This window comes from Rhinopithecus roxellana, chromosome 12 (genome assembly GCF_007565055.1).
Source record: "Rhinopithecus roxellana isolate Shanxi Qingling chromosome 12, ASM756505v1, whole genome shotgun sequence".
Lineage (NCBI taxonomy): Eukaryota > Metazoa > Chordata > Mammalia > Primates > Cercopithecidae > Rhinopithecus > Rhinopithecus roxellana.
Genome location: NC_044560.1, coordinates 95,246,488 through 95,264,603, shown reverse-complemented (window position 1 = coordinate 95,264,603; position 18,116 = coordinate 95,246,488). Strand labels below are relative to the sequence as shown.

At 53.4% G+C, this 18,116-nt stretch overlaps 2 protein-coding genes across 5 annotated transcripts in view; both read right to left on the bottom strand.

Moving 5' to 3' along the window:
- Window positions 1-8,810: 8,810 nt before the first annotated feature.
- ARTN (artemin) lies at window positions 8,811-12,702 on the bottom strand. Its single transcript, XM_010371896.2, has 5 exons — window positions 12,135-12,702; window positions 11,761-11,909; window positions 10,334-10,460; window positions 9,819-9,957; window positions 8,811-9,749 (listed from the first exon to the last, which is right to left on the bottom strand). Exons 3-5 carry the CDS (start codon window positions 10,391-10,393, stop codon window positions 9,286-9,288), a joined length of 663 nt encoding a protein of 220 aa, XP_010370198.1. The 5' UTR covers window positions 10,394-10,460; window positions 11,761-11,909; window positions 12,135-12,702; the 3' UTR covers window positions 8,811-9,285.
- Window positions 12,703-14,833: 2,131 nt separating this feature from the next.
- Window positions 14,834-18,116, bottom strand: part of ST3GAL3 (ST3 beta-galactoside alpha-2,3-sialyltransferase 3) — a 242,871-nt gene continuing 239,588 nt past the window's right edge. For all 4 annotated transcript variants that reach the window (XR_004060373.1, XM_030942125.1, XM_010371892.2 and 1 more), the window contains one exon: window positions 14,834-15,859. Coding sequence is in view for 3 of the 4 variants with exons in the window: in XM_010371892.2 (XP_010370194.1) it covers window positions 15,770-15,859 (90 nt within the window). In the remaining variant the exon portion in view is untranslated. The remainder of the gene's footprint in view (window positions 15,860-18,116) is intronic.

Sequence of the window (18,116 nt, the reverse complement as noted above, 5' to 3'; positions counted from 1 at the left end):
TAAGAGTAGCTTACATTTAAGTGCTAGGAGCAGGACTTTGCATACTTTAGGTTCAGTTTTCTTAGTAGCTCTGAGCTGGGTATTTTTATTCATCGTTTTCAGATGAGATGAGGAAATCGAGCTTGGGGAAAGTTAGGCTTATCTTGCCCCTGGCACAAAGACAGGGTGGCAGACCCTGCCATAGGTCTGGTCTGCCACAGGCCCCGGTAGTTCCTGCCTCTCAGCCCTCCAGTTGTATTTTATTGTTTATTAACTCCTGCCAGCTAACCTAGCAGGGAAGAGGAAAAAAATTAAAAGTGCAAAGAGCTCTGTAGTTTTGTTCAAGTGGAGGAAGCTGGCATTGACAGCAGCCGCTGAGGCCTGAGAAGGTCCATGAAGGCTTCCCTGAGAAGAGAAACTTGATCTGAGCTTGTAGAATAGAGAGCCTGGGAAGGAGAGGGGCTCATTTAGCTGGTAAGCAAAATCCAGTGGGACTCTCAGTCACTCAGCAAGGCTTCATCAATAAAGAATAGCAAGTAGGCCGGGCGCGGTGGCTCACGCCTGTAATCCCAGCACTTTAGGAGGCCGAGGCGGGCGGATCACGAGGTCAGGAGATCGAGACCATCCTGGCTAACACAGTGAAACCCCGTCTCTACTAAAAATACAAAAAATTAGCCAGGCCTGGTGGCGGGCGGCTGTAGTCCCAGCTACTCAGGAGGCTGAGGCAGGAGAATGGTGTGAACACGGGAGGTGGAGCTTGAAGTGAGCTGAGATCGCACCACTGCACTCCAGCCGGGGTGACAGAGCGAGACTCTGTCTCAAAAAAAAAAAAAAAGAAAGAAAGAATAGCAAGTAATTTATATTCATTTAAAGGGGATATATGTGGGGTGGGGAAGGGTGTGAGTAACAGATGAGGTTGGAAAGACAAGTTGGTAGCAATAGATTCTTGTAGGAGTTTGGACATTATCCTAAGTGCAATATGAAACCATGATGGGGTTTCAAGTGAGCTATGATGATTACATTTGCATTTTAGAAAAATCTGTCTGCAATATGAAAGACAAATTGAAGGAAGAAAGAGAGGCAGGAGAATTTGGAAGGAGGAAATAGAAAGCCAAAATAAAGTAACTGATTCCAGGCCTGTGCCTAGGGTGGGAAAGACCTTGGACCTGGTGCTCCTGGCATTTCACTGGTGGAGGTGGTGGTGGGCAGGGGAGATGGTGTTGGGAGTGGGGTTTAAGTGCACAGATTCTGGACTTAGTCCTGAGTTCAAAACCTGTTTGTGCCTCTTTCTAGCAATGAGACCTTAGCTTCTTCTGAAACTCATTTTAGTTAAGGGGGTTTTAGGGGTGGGGGGCTCAGCCCAAAGACCACAACTTAGTCAGTATGTGTTTTCTTCCTGCTTCCTATCCAGGGCTCCTCCTCACCCCTGGGGATTCTAGGGATCTGGCAGAGAAAGAAGCCCAGTCTCACCAGCAATGAGTCCTGAACATCCTTTGCAAACACTACTTAGGACAGATGGACTGAAGTAGGCCCTGGGGAGAGTTGGGGGCATTTCCAGAGGCCAGACCAAAGGTGATCTCCAGGAGATTTGGATGTTAGTGTAGGATAGCTTAGAGCCAAGTGGCGGATAAGTCTTTGGGAGCCAGAAGGGCTCTTCTCTAAGGAAGAAGTGTAGACCTATAGAGGCAAGAACCTGTGGCAACCCTGGGAGGGGTCTGCAGATTCAGGAGGGAACATCCCAAAACTCAGCAGAGGGGGAGAGGGAGCTTTTGTTGGTCAACTGGAACCACTACCAATCCATGTTCATGTCAAATTAAATGATCACTTTGAAGTTTTTCAGCCTGCCAAAATCATGTGAATTTGGTCTGCAAAACCAGAAGACTGCCTGCTTGTAGTTAAGAATTCTCAGGGGGAGGCTGGGTGCAGTGGCTCACGCCACCAGCACTTTGGGAGGCCGAGGAAGGCAGATCACGAGGTCAGGAGTTCGAGACCAGCCTGGCCAACATGGTGAAACCCCGTCTCTACTAAAAATACAAAAATTACCCTGGTGTGGTGGCAGACACCTGTAGTCCCAGCTACTTGGGAGGCTGAGGCAGGAGAATCTCTTGAACCCAGGAGGTGGAGGTTGCAGTGAGCTGAGATCACACCATTGCATTGCACCCTGGGCAACAGAGCGAGACTCTGTCTCAAACAACAACAAAAAAAGAATTATCAGGAGGAGATTATTCCCCCTTCTTAGTACCAAGGTTGGATGCAGGCAGTTTTCTTTGTAGTCCCCTGGTTTGAGGGAGAGAGTTTAGGTCAGACAGGGGCAAGTTTCTTTCTAATTCCCCCTCACAGTGTAGGCATCCACTGGCCTTTGGGGTCCTGGCCTTATGGAGAAGTTTCTAAATAGACTCCCTATGGTGAGGGGGCCCTGGGCTTTGTCTTTCTCATAAGCTCAGGGACCCCTTGAAAACCAATGATCAGGTTCACTGGGTGCGGCAACTGCCCTCAAGATGAAAGCCAATGATAGAGCTTTGCTTACCTTTGTAGCTTCTTGCTTTCATTTATTTTTTTGGCCTCAGCACATTTCTTACATTTTTGCCAGCTTATGGATGCATTTAATTTTAAAGACAGATAAAGTCTATTATTTAAAGTTGTTTTCAGCAGGAAGTTTAGCCCAAGTCCTTAGGCTACCATGTTGCAAGAAAACCTAATGGGAAGCTTTCGGCTCTGCTGCAGCTTGATTTTTGTGCTGCATCTGGCCCTGTTGACTACTCCCTCAGCTCTTCTGTTTGGTTTTGTTTGTCCCGACACTCTGACCACTCCTGTTTGGTTTCCTTCACTGGCCTGTCCCTGTTCCTCCACCTGTTCCTTGAATGTTGGTTCTCCTTAGTCTCTGCTTCTTGTCTTAGGCCTCATTATCTCACCACTCCCCTGGCTCCAAGCTGTGACTCCTTGGATTTCTCCAGCCCAGACTGTCCTGAATTTCAAACCTGCATATTCAGCTGCCTCCTGGCCCTCTGAAGTTGCCACAGCACCTGAAGTTGAACATGTACAAAACTGAACTCACATTTTCCCCACATCTTAACCCTATCACATGCTAAAATACTACATCCCCTGGGTTCCGTACCAGTCCCCAAAGATAGACACCTGGAAACCATTTCTTAGCAAACCCTCACCTCTCTTATTGCCCCTCACATCTCTTCTGTCCTTGCACATTGCTTCTGCCCTAACTCAAGGTACCTGAGCTTGTTGCCTGAACAGCTCTAACTATGGCAGCTCTAGCTGGCTCCCACCTTGCCTCTTCCATCCATACTAGACACAGAAGCCAGTGATCCATCTGAAACACATCTCTAACCAAGCCCACTTAAAACCCTTCAGTGGCTCCTTTCAGAGCAAAGGCCGAGCTCCTTGGTATAACATTCAAAGCCCTTTGCGATCTCTCCAGCCTTTTGTCTTGATGGGGACCCTCCCCAAGTCCACTGGAAGTTGCTGGCAATCCTGGGAGCACACCAGGCTGTTTCACACTTCCCTGTCTTTGTTCATGCTACTTCCTCTGCTGAGAAGGCTCTGTGTCATTCTGGATGCCATCAGGAGAGAGACACCACACAGTCAGCATGCAGGGAAAGTTTAATAGAAGAATTTTGAACTGTAACAGGGAATTGAAGCTGTGATGAACTGGCTAGTAAAAAGTAAAAAAAAAAAAAAAAAGAAAGAAATCTAAAGAATATAGGACTAGCAGAGTCTTCAGGCTGAGATGGAGAGCCCAAGGAAGAGGCCCTCACCTCTCCACTCCATTCCTGTCCAGGGCTGAGAACTACAACATGCAGGACAGGACATGGCCACAACAAACAGTGTAAATGTAGAAGTGAGAGGAAATAAAGGCAATCAGCAATAACCAGTTTGGGTCCCATGCCTCCCATCCACCCTATAATCCACCCTGTGCAAACATACTCGTTTTTCAAGACTCAGTTCAAATATCACCTTTTCCACAAAGACTTTTCCTCTTCTGCGTCTATCCAGGAAAAAACTGATTGCTCTTCTTTTGTGATTGTAGATTCGTCCCCCTCCTTGACACACATACCTATAACCTCAGTCATACTTCTACTGGGATACTTGTTTACCCCCACCTATGGTTGCCAGAAAAAATCAAGACACTTATTTTTTTTCTGAGATGGAGTCTTGCTCTGTCATCCAGGCTGGAGTGCAGTGGTACAGCTCACTGCAACCTCTGCCTCCCGGGTTCAAGCAGTTCTTCTGCCTCAGCCTCACTGAGTAACTGGGACTACAGGCATACGCGCCGCTATCCCCGGCTAATTTTGTATTTTTAGTAGAGACGGGGTTTCACCATATTGGCTAGGCTGGTCTCGAACTCCTGACCTCGTGATTCACCCGCCTCGGCCTCCCATAGTGCTGGGATTACAGGTGTGAGCCATCGCACCTGGCCACCTATTTAATTTTGAATATCAGATCAACAACAATTTTTTTTTTTTTTGAGATGGAGTCTCACTCTGTCACCCACGCTGGAGCGCAGTGGTGCTATCTCAGCTCACTGCAACCTCCGCCTCCCGGGTTTACGCCGTTCTCCTGCCTCAGCCTCCTCAGTAGCTGGGACGACAGGCGCCCACCACCATGCCTGGCTAATTTTTTGTATTGTTAGTAGAGACAGGGTTTCACCATGTTAGCCAGGATGGTCTTGATCTTCTGACCTTGTGATCCGCCAGCCTCAGCCTCCCAAAGTGCAGGGATTACAGGCGTGATCCCGGCCTTTTTTTTTTTTTTTTTTTTTTTTTTTTTGGAGATGGAATCTTACTCCAGGTTGGAGTGCAGTGGTGTGATTTTGGCTCTGCAACTTCCACCCCTCGGGCTCAAGCAATCCTCCCACCTCAGCCTCCAAATAGCTGGACAGATGCACGTCACCACACCTGGCTAAGTTTCTGTATTTTTGGTAGAGACAGGGTTTCACTATGTTGCCCAGGCTGGTCTTTAATTCCTGAGCTCTAGTGATCCACCCGTTTCAACTTCCCAAAGTGCTGGGATTATAGGCGTGAGCCACCACACCAAGCCAAATTTTTTGTATAAGTATGTCCCAATTATTGCATTGGACATACTGAAAAGAAGTATTTAGGCCAGGCATGGTGACTCACACCTACAATCCGAGCGCTTTGGGAGGCCAAGTTGGGAGGATCTCTTGAACTCAGGAGTTCAAGACGAGCGTGGTTTTTAGTGGAGACGGGGTTTCACCATGTTGGCCAGGATGGTCTCGCTCTCTTGACCTCGTGATCCGCCCACCTCAGCCTCCCAAAGTGCTGGGATTACAGGCGTGAGTCACCACACCTGGCCTGAAATCCAAATTTAACCGGATGTCTTTTACTTTTATTTGCTACCCTACCCCTACTTCCATCTCCAGGTATAGTTTCCTTGATGGCAAAACATGTTTCTCACTAGTCTCTGAATCCCTGAAACTAGCCCAATGCATGACAGTTCATACTCGGTTAATGTGAAGAGAAGGTAACTTATCTGGCTGCAGGGCTGAGAATGATTGGAGGGAGTTGTGACTGGAGACAGTGAGACCAGGTAGGAGGATGAGCAATAAACCATCCAAAAAATTATGAAGACTTCAGCAGAACAGCACTGGGGATAGGGAAAGGGGATGGATCTGCAGGATCTAAGGATTTGGTGACCAATGCTTAAGGGACATGACAGAGCTTAAGAAGTCTAGGAGATTGCCCAAGTTTCTGGCTGTGTCACTGGATGAGGTTGGTGCACTCACTGAGTAGGGAACACTGGGGAGGGTCTGGAAGCTGGACAGCAGGGAAGCTCATTGAGGAGCAGAGCAGGGTGGAGAAGGGTGGACAGCAGATCTGAAGGAGCAAATGGAAGACATCCAGTACAGGTATGTTAAGCCTGAGGTCTCCCAGGATATACAGATAGAGGTATTGGAATTACAGACTTGGGGCTCAGGTGAACGTTGTAGGCTGGAGATAAAATGTGAGCATGGTCAGCATGGAGGTGGTAACTGAAACCACGGGAGCAGACAGTGCTGCTCAGGGAGACAGTAGAATGGGAAGAGGAGAGAGAGTCAGTATCAGAGCTCTGAGGAACATGAGAGGCAGAGAGAGGAAGAGGAACTCAGAAGTCATCTGAGAATAAGCCTCTGGAGGAGTGGAAGGAGAACCCGGAGAGTATGGAACCAAGAGAGTCACAGGAAGACAGGTTTTCAAGGAGGACTGATACTATTGAATGCTTCTGAGAGTTCAAAGGACTAAATGGCCTTTGGCTTTAGTATTGACCAGAGTCACCTGTGGCCCCAGGAGCTATAATGTGCCACCTGGTGACAGGTTATAGCTACTATGTGGTAAACAGAGGTACAGCTCTGCAGCCTGTTTCCTTTGGGGAAAACCTTTTCTTTCTTGCTTGCTTCTTGCTTTCTCTCTTTCCCCTTTCTTTCTTCCCTCCCTCCTTCCCTTCTTCCCTCCCTGCCTCCTTCCTTCCTTCCTCCCTCCCTCCCCTCCTTCCCTTCACTCTCTTTCTTCCTTTTGACTTGGGTTGTCCTGAATTGCATACTGAGGCTAGTTCATGTGGGAATGTGTTTTTGGAGCTGTTGCTGTCTTGTTCCGGACTCTGAGATGTTGAGTACAAGCTGTCTGGAGCCCAGAATGCAGCCTCCAGCTGGGGTGGGCACTATTCCCTGGAAAGCTGGCAGCCTGGGGAGTGTCGACAGCCAGCACCTTTGGCTTGGGCTGTGGCCCTGCCACTGTGAGCATTGTCAGAGATGGCTTCAGTCGGTCTCCTTTACTGGCTCTGGAGCAGCCATGTCTAGTGAGTGGCAGGGTTTGGGGACTAGGCTAGGCTTTAAAGTCTCACCCGCAGGGGGCTGCCTGGCCCCAATAACCCTGGAATTGATAGAATGTCCTTCTCTGCCTGCAGCCAGCCCTCTGTAAACTGTATGGCCCTGGGGCCATTTTCTTTGCAGGAGGGAAGGTGGAACTAAGGATCCTGAATCCGTTTGGAGGCAGAGAGGGGCCGACAGGGTGTCTGAAGGGAGCAAAGGCATCAAAATGTTGGGAGCATCTAGAACTGGGGCAGTGAATGCAGAAGAGTGGGAGCACACACACATCTCTCCTCCTTGACCCAGAATGGGCACAGCCTTCAGAGAGCTCTTGCCAGCTCCTCACTGTAGCCTGGGTGAAGGGGGCACCTGTGCCAAAGCAGGCAGGCACACAGGCAGATTGGAAGGAATTTCTGTCAGTAGCATTAAATGCCCTCTCCGTCTCTCATGGTGCTCTCATCCATCCCCGGCTGCAGCTCCTGCCTCTGTGCTGACAGCTCTCACACCAGTCCGGCCCAGACCTTCTCCGGCAGCTCCAGACCAGCAGATCCCACTCCCTCCTGACAACCCCTCTGGATGTCCCACAGTTCCTCAGACTTAGCATCCTTTCCGCATCCATGCCCCCATCTCATTTCCAAAGAAGAAAAATCACAGAGGCCTCCCCAGTACAAATGTATAGGACGTGGGAAACAAGGTTTCAAAGCATATCCAGAAAAGCTCAGGGACAGCCCTGGCCTTTTGGAGGTGACTTGGGGTGGTGTGAGAGGCCAGGGTCAGCACTAACTTCTCCTTTCTTCCCCACAAAGGTGTGGACTTCTTAGCTTCCTGTTCTTTTCTTTTGTTTTTTTCTTTTCTTTTCTTTTTGAGATGGAGTCTCGCTCTGTTGCCCAGGCTGGAGTGCAGTGGCACTATCTTGGCTCACTGCAACCTCCGCCTCCCAGGTTCACGGCATTCTCCTGCCTCAGCCTCCTGAATAGCTGGGACTACAGGTGCCCGCCACCTCGCCCGGCTAATTTTTTTTTTTTTTTTTTTTTTTGTATTTTTAGTAGAGACAGGGTTTCACCATGTTAGCCAGGATGGTCTCGATCTCCTGACCTCGTGATCCGCCCGCCTCGGCCTCCCAAAGTGCTGGGATTACAGGCTTGAGCCACCGCGCCTGGCAGCTTCCTGTCCTTTTCATAGCACTTGCTAAATTGAATTTAAATAATTTTTACTGTAACTGCTTACTTATTGTCTGTCTCTCCTGGTTGAAGCTTCTCAAGGGCAGGGATCATGTCTGTTTTCACTTCTGTATCCTTGGCATCTATCTTATAATCAGTATCTGACATATAATAGGTGCTTAATAAATATTTGTTTGAGTTAATGATTATTCTTATTCATCACCCAAGATGCAGATCCTTCTGGGGCCCTTATCCTTTCCTGCCTCCTTATCCCCATGGAGCTCTGTGCTTCGTTCACCGGAGCCAGTACCCCACCGCACCCTCTCCCAACCCTCAGCTTTTTTTCAGATGCCCTCATGCTCTGGGCTGCTTTATGGAATGTGGATAGTGAGTTAACCATGCTGGACTGTCTGCAAGCAGATGCATGTGTATATCTGACAAGGCATTTTCAAGACAATTCCCTGGATGGTAAGACACTGATTAATGACTGTGGGGTGGGACAATGGGTGCTTCTGTGTCTTTACACTAAGCGGGGCCTCAGAGATGCCACAGGTCACATAGACAGGGCTTTCTCCACAGAAGACTCTGCAATCTCTTTCCTCAGAGGTAAGTCCAGGCCCAAGTGAGCAGCCTGCCAGGACTAGTGACTGCACCCTTGCTGCCTGCCCTGCCCCTGCCTGTGTTCCATGCCTCCCATCCCGGAGCTGCTGGGTGGGGGCCGGAGAACCAGGTCAGGTCTGTGATTTCTGAGTCAGCCTGAGGTGTGTGAATGCGATCAGCAAGGCATAATCTCCATCTAACCTCTTCTCCCTAGCCCCCCACTGCCCAGGAAAAGGATCTGACAAGCCACAGAAGTAAATAAATAACTTAGAAATAATAAATAGGGGCCAGCTCCCGTGAGTGAGTACAGGCCAGTTCCAGCACAGGCGCTTTCAACCAAGCAACTGCAATATGTGTCCTTCAAAGGCTGTCCCCAAAGTGCCTGGGCAGGGGCTGATGCCTCAGCCACTGTAGGGTTCATCAGAGGAGGAGTTCCAGGTTCGAGGCCTGGCCAGTGCCAGAGTCTGTGAGAAGTGGGTCCGAAGGGCTCCATAACTGAGGTCTCTGGTGTCTTTTAGGCTGGGATGGCAGGGTGAGGGCTCTGGGGCTGCTAGTCAGTTGTCCCTCCACCTGTCCAGGGATGATGTCCATCACTCGCCGGCAGGGGTCTCTCAGCTCTGAGGCCTCCGTCCCTGGCTGAGGCCGCTGGCTAGTGAGACTCTGCGGGAGAGTCCCAGGCAGGAAGAGCCATCGGTAAGGGTCCAGTATGCAAAGCCCTGGAGTGAGCCCTCAGCCCAGGCAGCCGCAGGCGGTGGCCGAGAGACGGTCCACGGTTCTCCAGGTGCTATTGACGTCCATGAAGGAGACCGCTTCGTAGCGCGTGGGTCGGCAGCAGGGCTGGCTGATGGGCCGGGAGCCCGGGGGCGGTCGGAGAGCCCCGGCGCCCAGTAGGCTGGCCAGGCTGAGGTCGTGCGGAGAGCGCGCGCGGCGGCAGGAGCCGCTGCAGAAGCGGAAACGCACCAGCTCGTCGGAGCGGTGGCCCAGGCCGAGCGCGCGCACCGGCACCAGCTGCGAGCGCAGGCGGCAGCCCCGCGCCCCCGCGGCCCGAGGGCGGCTGCCCGGGCCCCCAGCCCGCGCTGCGCGGCCTCCGCGGGGAGGAGCAGATGGGGGCGCGGGCGGCGGCGGCGCGGGACGAGAAGGCTGCGGCGGCGGCCGCCGGGCTCTTCCACTGCACCAGCGGGCCGTGCTTCCCCCTGGAATGAGACCCAGTCACGCGCGGTGTCCCGGGCCAGCCCCTCCCGCCCCATCGCCCTCTCACCTACCCGGCAGGTGGCCGGCAGGGGGCGCCAAGACAGGCGCGGGGCCTTCGCGGGGGGCAGGGCTGGGGGGCGCGGGTCCCAGGGAGGCCTCTGCGACGCTGATCAGCAGAGCCAGAGCGGCCAGGGTGGGCCACAGGGCAGGCTGCGCGGAGAGACCAAGTGGAGTCTCAGGGAGAAAGAGGGCGCCCAGGTGGGCTTGGGGAGGGAGGACCTCAAGGAGGGGCTGGCCTTGGGCTGAGATCAGGCCGGGGATGGGCTCCTAGCTGTGTGGAGGGGAAGCTCAGGAAGGGCCTAGGTTCCAGTATAATGGGTTTGCTGCCTCTGGGAGCCCAGAGGAGGAATCACCTGCGTGCACCGACCATTCAGAGAAGTCCCGCTCCTCCTCCCATTCACCTGGTCCCTCCCTGACCATTTCCCCTCCCACACCTAACCGCTGCGCAAGCCAAGCCCTGCTCTCCCTCGCCAGTCAAGCTGCCTTTCCTCAGCATCAGGTAGGAGTCACTGGGAGAAGCACTCACCTGCCGTCTAGGCCAGGGGCAGTGGGACAGCGCGGAGAGGCCTCCAAGTCCAAGTTCCATCTCTATCAACACCAGGAGCGCCCATCAGCCTTTGTTGAGCTGTTCCCCCACCCTCCTCTTGAGGCAGCTTGCAAATTAAGAGATGAGTTATCTTTTGGGAGGTCGTCCTGCCACCCCAGTTTCTCCAGGTGAGGAACAAGGGGCCTGGACAGCTGAACTCAACTCAGCAGAAGTAGCTGCACTGGGAACTTTACTATGTGTTAGGTGCTTGGCGGCTATGGTTTCACAACTCCATGAGGTCAATGGTTTAATCCCCTTTTTCCAGATGAGCAAACAAGGCTCAGAGAAGCTCAGAGGTTGTCTAAGGTTACAAGGTCACACAGCTAGAGGGGAGAGAGGGGTCCTCTTTTCCCAGAACCTTCCCGCTCTGTGCTGTAGGGCTGGAGATGCTGGAAGTGGCTGGAGGGAGTTGTAGCTGGACACACTTGGTCCTACAAAGGCCTTCACCCCAGGCTGCCAGAAAGGAAGCTGAGGCCTGGAGAAGAATTAGGGTGCTAGTTGGTCACTCTAAGAGTTATCTAATGACAGTGAGCCCCAAGCCTCAAGCTGTGCTGCCCACCCCGAGCTGCTTCACCTTGCCCCTCTGTGAACTGTGTTCTGGACCCAGAGCCACCTGAGTTCTCTCCTCTGACCATAGGGGTCCCCCGATGATCACAGAGCCGGGACCCTCGGAAAACATGGGGCCTGGGCCATGGCTTCCTGTGGCCACCAGGGGGCAGAGCCTGCCAAGCCCAAGCAGGGTGGGCTCTTCCATCCCCTCAGCTACACTCAGGCCTGAGCCACTCCCAGGAGGGCCAGCTAGGCTTCCATATCAGCCTGGTCTCTGAGAGCTGAGCTACCCTGAGAGCTGGTCTAGGGCTGTCCCCCTCCCAGCCTCCTATGGATCTGGCAGTCTAGTCATGCTCCTAGAAGTTTCCCCCTTGAGCCATCGTTCCTGATTCCAGCCAGCCGCTCCTGAGCTCCCACTTCCGGCACTCCCAAACACCCTTTTGGGGCTCCAGAGCCTTCATAAGTCCTCATTAGCCAACCTCCTTTTGGGTCCCAGCTGCCACCCTCATCCCCATCCTCTAGCACACAGAATGCCTGCACACCTGTGGAACAGACCCCCAGGCCTTCCTGGGGTGGTCCTCCAGGTCCTGGTGTGTGACTCTTGGCTAAGTGGAATCAGGGCCTCCAGGCCAGGCCAGTGACTGCTCTCCGTGATGGAGGGAAAGGCAGGCAGGGCAGCCTTAGGAGCCCTCTGCGCTAGGGGGAGCCCGGGAGCAGGTATCTTGAGGGCAGCTCAGGCCCTGCCTCCTACCTCCTTGTGGTCTAGGGCCATTTGGTTCTCTAGCCCTTGCCTCCCCATCCACCAGCCCGCTACTCACCACGGGGTCCTGCACCGTGTTCTTCTAGGTACCTTTCCGGGGACCAGTGCTGGGCTTTCCCCCGAAGCTCAAACGGCGCATGCCCAGGACTGTGCACCTCGCAGTGCCTCTTTTAGCCAAAAGTGTGGCCTTGGCAGCCAGTCTGCTCCCTGTAGCGGCAGCGGGAGCCTCACATTACAGTGGGCCGGCAAGGCCAGCACAGTGCAACAAGCGACAAGAGGAACTGAGGGGCTGGGAGGGGCAGAGAACTGTGCCGAGGGCCCAAGAGAGGGAGGATGCAAGAAACGAGATCGGGGGGTGGTCCTGTCCACTCCCCCAGCCCAGGAGCGTCCATCCAGGGCTGGCACCAGAAACAGGCAAGTGGGCTGGCTTACCTCGGGTGTGGGGCTCCAGGTCCGGGTGGCAGCGAGGGCTGGGGCCCAAGGGACCTGCTGCTGGCGGAGCCCGCGGGCCTTGTCTGGAGGCCGGGCCCAACTCCATCCCTCAGCAGCCTCATGCCCGCCACCGCAGCCGTCCGGTGTCAAATTCCAGCCCCGGCGTCACCAGATCCTGGGGTGGGGCTGGGAGCGCCCCTGCCCCGCCCCACCTTTCGGGGCTCACCTGGCTGCTCCACCCGTCGGATCCAGTCCCCCCCTAGCTTGGCTAGGTCCCCCTAGGTTGGGAGGGGGGTAGATGCTAGGAGGGGCCCCTCGGATATGGAGAGTGGAGAACTCGAGCGGTGGAGAGGCACGGAAACTGGGAGTTGAGTTTGTAGACACGCGAAGTAGAGAGCCGGGAGGCCGGGCCGAGGGCGGGAGAAAGTGAGTGAGGGCGGGGAGCAAGAGGAAGGCCGGTCCCTGCATGCGGCGGCTGACTGCTGGTGCGTGCAGATTTGGGGGTCCTGGCTGTCTGCCCTGCAGCAACTGCTCTCTGCTCCACCCGATTCTTCTCTCAGCGGCCAGTTCACCTGCCTCCTTGGGTTGCTAAGCCTCTGCGCAGAAGCTTTCAGGGTTTGACTCTGCTCTAGTCTCCGCACAGCTCACCTCCTGTGCTGCTTAGGGCTTGGAGTATGGACACTCTTGCAAACACGGCGGTCACTGGGGCACAGCAAGGGCAGTGTTGGCAGAAGTGTGTACTGAGGGCTGAAGGCAGGGGTCACAGAAGAGGAACATCCGAGCTGAGGCTTGAAGTAGGTAGCTGGAGGGCAGCATTTCAGATGCCTAATTATGGCAATTTGGCAAGTGGGGTGAGGGCTGGGTGAGTAACATGGATGAAAAGATCCTAACACTGGGGACCATGGGAGGGTTTTGAGCAGAATGATGTGATCAGACAGATATTTTTGTGGATGCCTCTGGCTGTAGTAAAGAGGATGGGGTTGGAGAGAAAGGTGGAGGCTGCTGCGGAAAGAGGATGAGGTCTGATGCAGGGCGTGAGGGAAGCGTGGGGCTGCCAGGCCCCGATCTGGAACACGCAATTTTGAAAATTTGTTGGTGCCTGACTGGACAGGCTGAGGAGGTAGGTAGGCCCTGCAAAAGTGTGCCTTTGGCAGGGTGACTTGGGGGAGGGGTACATCCCGGCTCCTGGGAGGAAAGGCAGGGGCTCATGAGTTCAGTGTTGGACATGTTGAGTTGGAAGGGCCTGTGGATTATCCAAGTGGAAATGTTCAGGAAGCAGGTGAATTTGTAGCCTGGAGGGAAGCACAGGGAGCTGCGCTGTCAAAGGTAATTTGGGAATTGCCAACCAACTGGCAATTGGAAGGGATGAGAGTACTGGGGATGAGTGTGGACTGGCTGTACCCTGGCTATGCTTCAGAACTACTGAGGACCTTTAAAACCTACCCACCCGGGCCTCAACCTAGACCGGAATCAGACTTTCCGGGTGGACATGTGCAATTTTCAAATTGCACAGGTGATTCTGGTGCATGGCCAGGGCTTAGAACCATAGCTTGTTTGAAAGTAGTTTCCTGCAGTGGTGAGGACTAGAAGTCAGACCACAGAGAACTGCTGCTGGAGGTGGTGGGGCTGCTGCAGGTGTGCCAGGAGCCCCCTGGGATGGGAGGCCAAGCAGGGAGAAGTCTGCTCTGTCACCTCCCACAACCGGCTGCTCGGTTGGGGCACCTGCCTTGGGGCTTTTTCAGCCAGCGATACCTCTTATGGGCATTCAGCCTATGCCCTGTGCATCTCCATGGGGCACCATCCAGGCAGGAACATGTGCATGGCAGTGGCCTTATTTCCAGTAGAATATGGAGGAGGTTTCTGGGTTGACCTGTCCCTCAGTCAGGGCCTCCCTTACCCGCTGCTTCTGCCTAAGGCCAGCCACAGTGGGAAGGAGCATGTGGGAGGCTGCTGGTCCCTGGGATGGCCAGGACTGCAGCCTTAGGGCTCACCAGTGGGAGGGCAATCCAGGGCTGCCTGGACTCTTAGATTGGGGTGGGCAAGAGAGAGGTGCAGGGGCCAGCTACCCCACTTACTGCCTGCCAGTGGCAGTGTGATAGGAAGCTCACTTCATGGCCTCAAGTGCAGGCGACAGTCTGGTCTGTCCATTCTCAGGCCTGCCTGGGGATGCTGGGGAAGAGAGAGATCGGACTCTAGGACTCTTAAGAAGGTGAGGTGACCTCTTTTCTAAAGTATGACAGAGGATGCCTAGAGGGGGGCTGAAGGGAGAGGGTGTGCCTCTGTGCTAATGATGGGGGTGGGGCATGTCCTTCCCAGAGGGCCAGGGTGTCGGTAGTAGGGTAGGTCAGTGAGCCTCTGCTTGCTGCAGGGGCTCAGCAGTACATCTTTCCTGTGCTTGCAGGAATATGTCCTTCCAGAGGTGGGACTCTGGCAACCCCAAGGCAATGTCCTAGGGCTCCAGTCCTGTGCCTCTGTCTCCTCTAAGAGCGTGCCCTGAAACCTCTGGTCTCAAAGCAAAGAGGATACAGCAGATGCCCCAGAGGCCTCTGGATGGCTACCTAGGTCCTGCATTGACACAAGAAGTGAAAGGGACCCAGGACTCTGTGGACTGGAGAGAGGGCCCGAGGTTTTGGTGTAGTTGCTGAGGCTTTAGGTTCCTGTTTCTTCCAGGAAAGTCAGAGAAGGCAAAGAGACCAGGCTCAGGGAAGAGCTTTATTGCTTCCACGGGGTGGCCTGGGATGGCTGCCACAGCTTGGGTAAGGTCCTTGGGCCTCACTTCCCTCTGGTCCAGGCTAAAGGCAGAACCCAACCACCTGGCCGTCTTGTTGCTGAAACCTAGAACATGTGGCAAGTTGGTGAGTCCAGGCCTGCGGTAGTCCTGTGGATCAGCTGCGGCTGTGGAGGGGAGCTCTTCCCAGCAGGCCGAGCCAGGCATCACCCTCCTGAGCTTTAAAGTTCTGCTGTAGCCCTAGGGCGGTCTTGTTGGCTCCAAAGGGACGGCTCCAGGGTTTCCCTATGGGACAGCTAGGGCTGGTGAGTGGGAATACCCCATCTTCTCCCCAAGAAAGGCCAAACAGTGTTATGAGCTGGAGGGGGCTGGCTTGAGATCCTGCCCACCACCCTGTAGCCCCAGAGCAAGCTACAGGCTGGTCATGGCACTCCTGCCCCACAGGGAGCTAACTGGTAACACTGCCTGATGGGCCCTCTAGTGGGCCTCTTCCTGCATGGCAAGTGGACCCAACTTGAGATCTCCAACCTTATTTAAAAATAAATTATCCCTACCCTCCCCCCTACCCAAATTCACAAAATGATAATACACCAAACACTGATTGGAGAAGTGATTCTGGCAGCAGCCTTGCTGCCCAGTGTCCCACTGCCTGCATGCTGGGTCTGCTGGGCACGGCCAGGAGCCTGCTGGCCGTCTGGCATCAAGGACCCATGCTGAATGAGGCTGAGTGCTGGTCTCTGAGACTGGCTGCTGAGCAGGCACAGCTCTGGCTGCTCCACCAAGGCCTTGCTGCCTCTGGGGCCCTTGGCACTGTCCTTCTCTGTGTCTGAAGACCCCTGTGTAGGTGGTGCTGGCTGCTGCTGCTCCTGGTGGTGCCTGGGCCTCTATGGCCGTGTGCTGGACCCACTCAGATGCCACTGCTTAGATCAGTGATGACGCGAGCTTTCACCAGCTTCCGCAGAAACTCTTTTTCTCGCTGGATATTGTGCGTCCAGGACTGAAAGGAGAGATGAAGTGATCATTGGAGCCTTTGCTCAAACCTTTTTTTTTTTTTTTGAGACGGAGTCTCGCTCTGTCACCCAGGCTGGAGTGCAGTGGCCAGATCTCAGCTCACTGCAAGCTCCGCCTGCCGGGTTCACGCCATTCTCCTGCCTCAGCCTCCCGAGTAGCTGGGACTACAGGCGCCGCCACCTCGCCCGGCTAGTTTTTTGTATTTTTAGTAGAGACGGGGTTTCACCGTGTTAGCCAGGATGGTCTTGATCTCCTGACCTCGTGATCCGCCCGTCTCGGCCTCCCAAAGTGCTGGGATTACAGGCTTGAGCCACCGCGCCCGGCCCATGCTCAAACCTTTACTGCCCCTTCTGGGGCTCGGTGCCCTCTTCCAGTCACCACTCTCCAATACTCTGTGACCGTGGAAATCTGAAGGTGGATACTGGTAATCAGTTGTGTCTACAAGGTAATGATGACCCTGCTCTAGGAGTGCCACAGCTCATCCTCCTCCCTTCCCAAGGCAGGGAAAAAAGAACCTTCATACCCCTTTCCTTGTCCAAGGAAAACCGTTAGGCTTCCCAACCTCCCTCCTCAGTGCTGGCGGAAGGACCTTGTTCCCACAGACTTCAAGCCACTTCCTGTCAGGAAGCACCTAGGTTATAGACACCCTGCGGGCAGGCAGTGTGAGTCATTGAAGTCCAATAGCAAGGGGTGGTTGAGTCACTCGCTGGCCTGATGCAATCTACTCTCCAGGCCTGGGGGTGGCGGATGAAATCCTGCCTCCCAGATCAGAGGAGCCATGGGGCCTGCAGAGAGATGGGGAATCTTTTTTAGAAAATTAAAAATAGGCCGGGCGCGGTGGCTCACGCCTGTAATCCCAGCACTTTGGGAGGTTGAGACGGGCGGATCACGAGGTCAGGAGTTCAAACCAGCCTGACCAACATGGTGAAACCCCGTCTCTACTAAAAATACAAAAATTGGCCAGGTGTGATGGTAGCGCCTGTAATCCCAGCTACTCAGGAGGCTGAGGCAGGAGAATCGCTTGAACCCGGGAAGCAGATGTTGCAGTCAGCTGAGATCGTGCCACTGCACTCCAGCCTGGGCAACAGAGAGAAATTCTGTCTCAAAAATAATAATAATAATAATAATTAAAAATAATTTTTAATTGAAAGAATAATTGTGTATATTTTTGGGGAAGAATGTGACATTTTGATAGATGTATACATTGTGAAATAATTAAATCAAGCCAACCTTACCTACTTACTAATTTTTTATGGTGAGCACATTTGACTATAGTTAATAATAATGTCACATATTTCAAAATTACTAGAAGAGGCTTCTGGGGAAGACTGTACGCAGGATAGGGTCCTTTCCTAACCCCAGGACTCTCACCAGAAAACTTTGATGAAAAAGGCTTGATTGAATGAATGGATGAATGACAACAGCCTTATCAGAATTTGTCCCCAAGTGACCTCTCTGTTGCGTTTGTCAGCATTGAGCTTCGCCATAACTGTTTATTATTTATTTATTTGTTTATTTATTTTTTGAGACAGAGTTTCACTCTTGTTGCCCAGGCTGGAGTGCAGCAGCGTGATCTCAGCTCACTGCAACCTCTGCCTCCCAGGTTCAAGTGATTCTCCTGCCTCAGCCACCTAAGTAGCTGGGACTACAGGTGTGTGCCACCATGCCCAGCTAATTTTGTATTTTTAGTAGAGATGGGGGTTTCACCATGTTGGTCAGCCACTATTTACTGGTGCTGAGACGTGACCTGGATGCAATGCCCTGTGCCTGTAGTCCCAACTACTTGGGAGGCTGAGACAGGAGGATCATTTGAGCTTAGTCCACCTGGGCAACATATCCAGACCCCATCTTTTGAAAAATAATAAATAAATGAATTTTTAAAAAATAACTTATGGCTCTGTCTAGCCCTTATTCTGATCCAGTCAACCCTCTCCACCTTCCAAATCTTTTACATCTGAAACTCAGGCAGTCATCAGCCCAATTCCCAGTATTCCTCTTCTCAGCATTCCCTTCAACCTCTTGTGCTAACCACAAACCCAGCTGCCCCGAACGACAGTGCCCCCAGACTCCCTCTCCAGTGCTGATCGTTTCTTCCCTCACATTCCACAGTCCACAGCCTCTAAAGGCAGGGTCTTCCTTACACCCCATCGTCCCTCCAGACTCCCTAAAGCCCTCCAGCCCCTTCAAGGCTCCTGTCATCATACTCTGCCATCTGCACTTGCCCCTCCTCATTGTGGACCCCT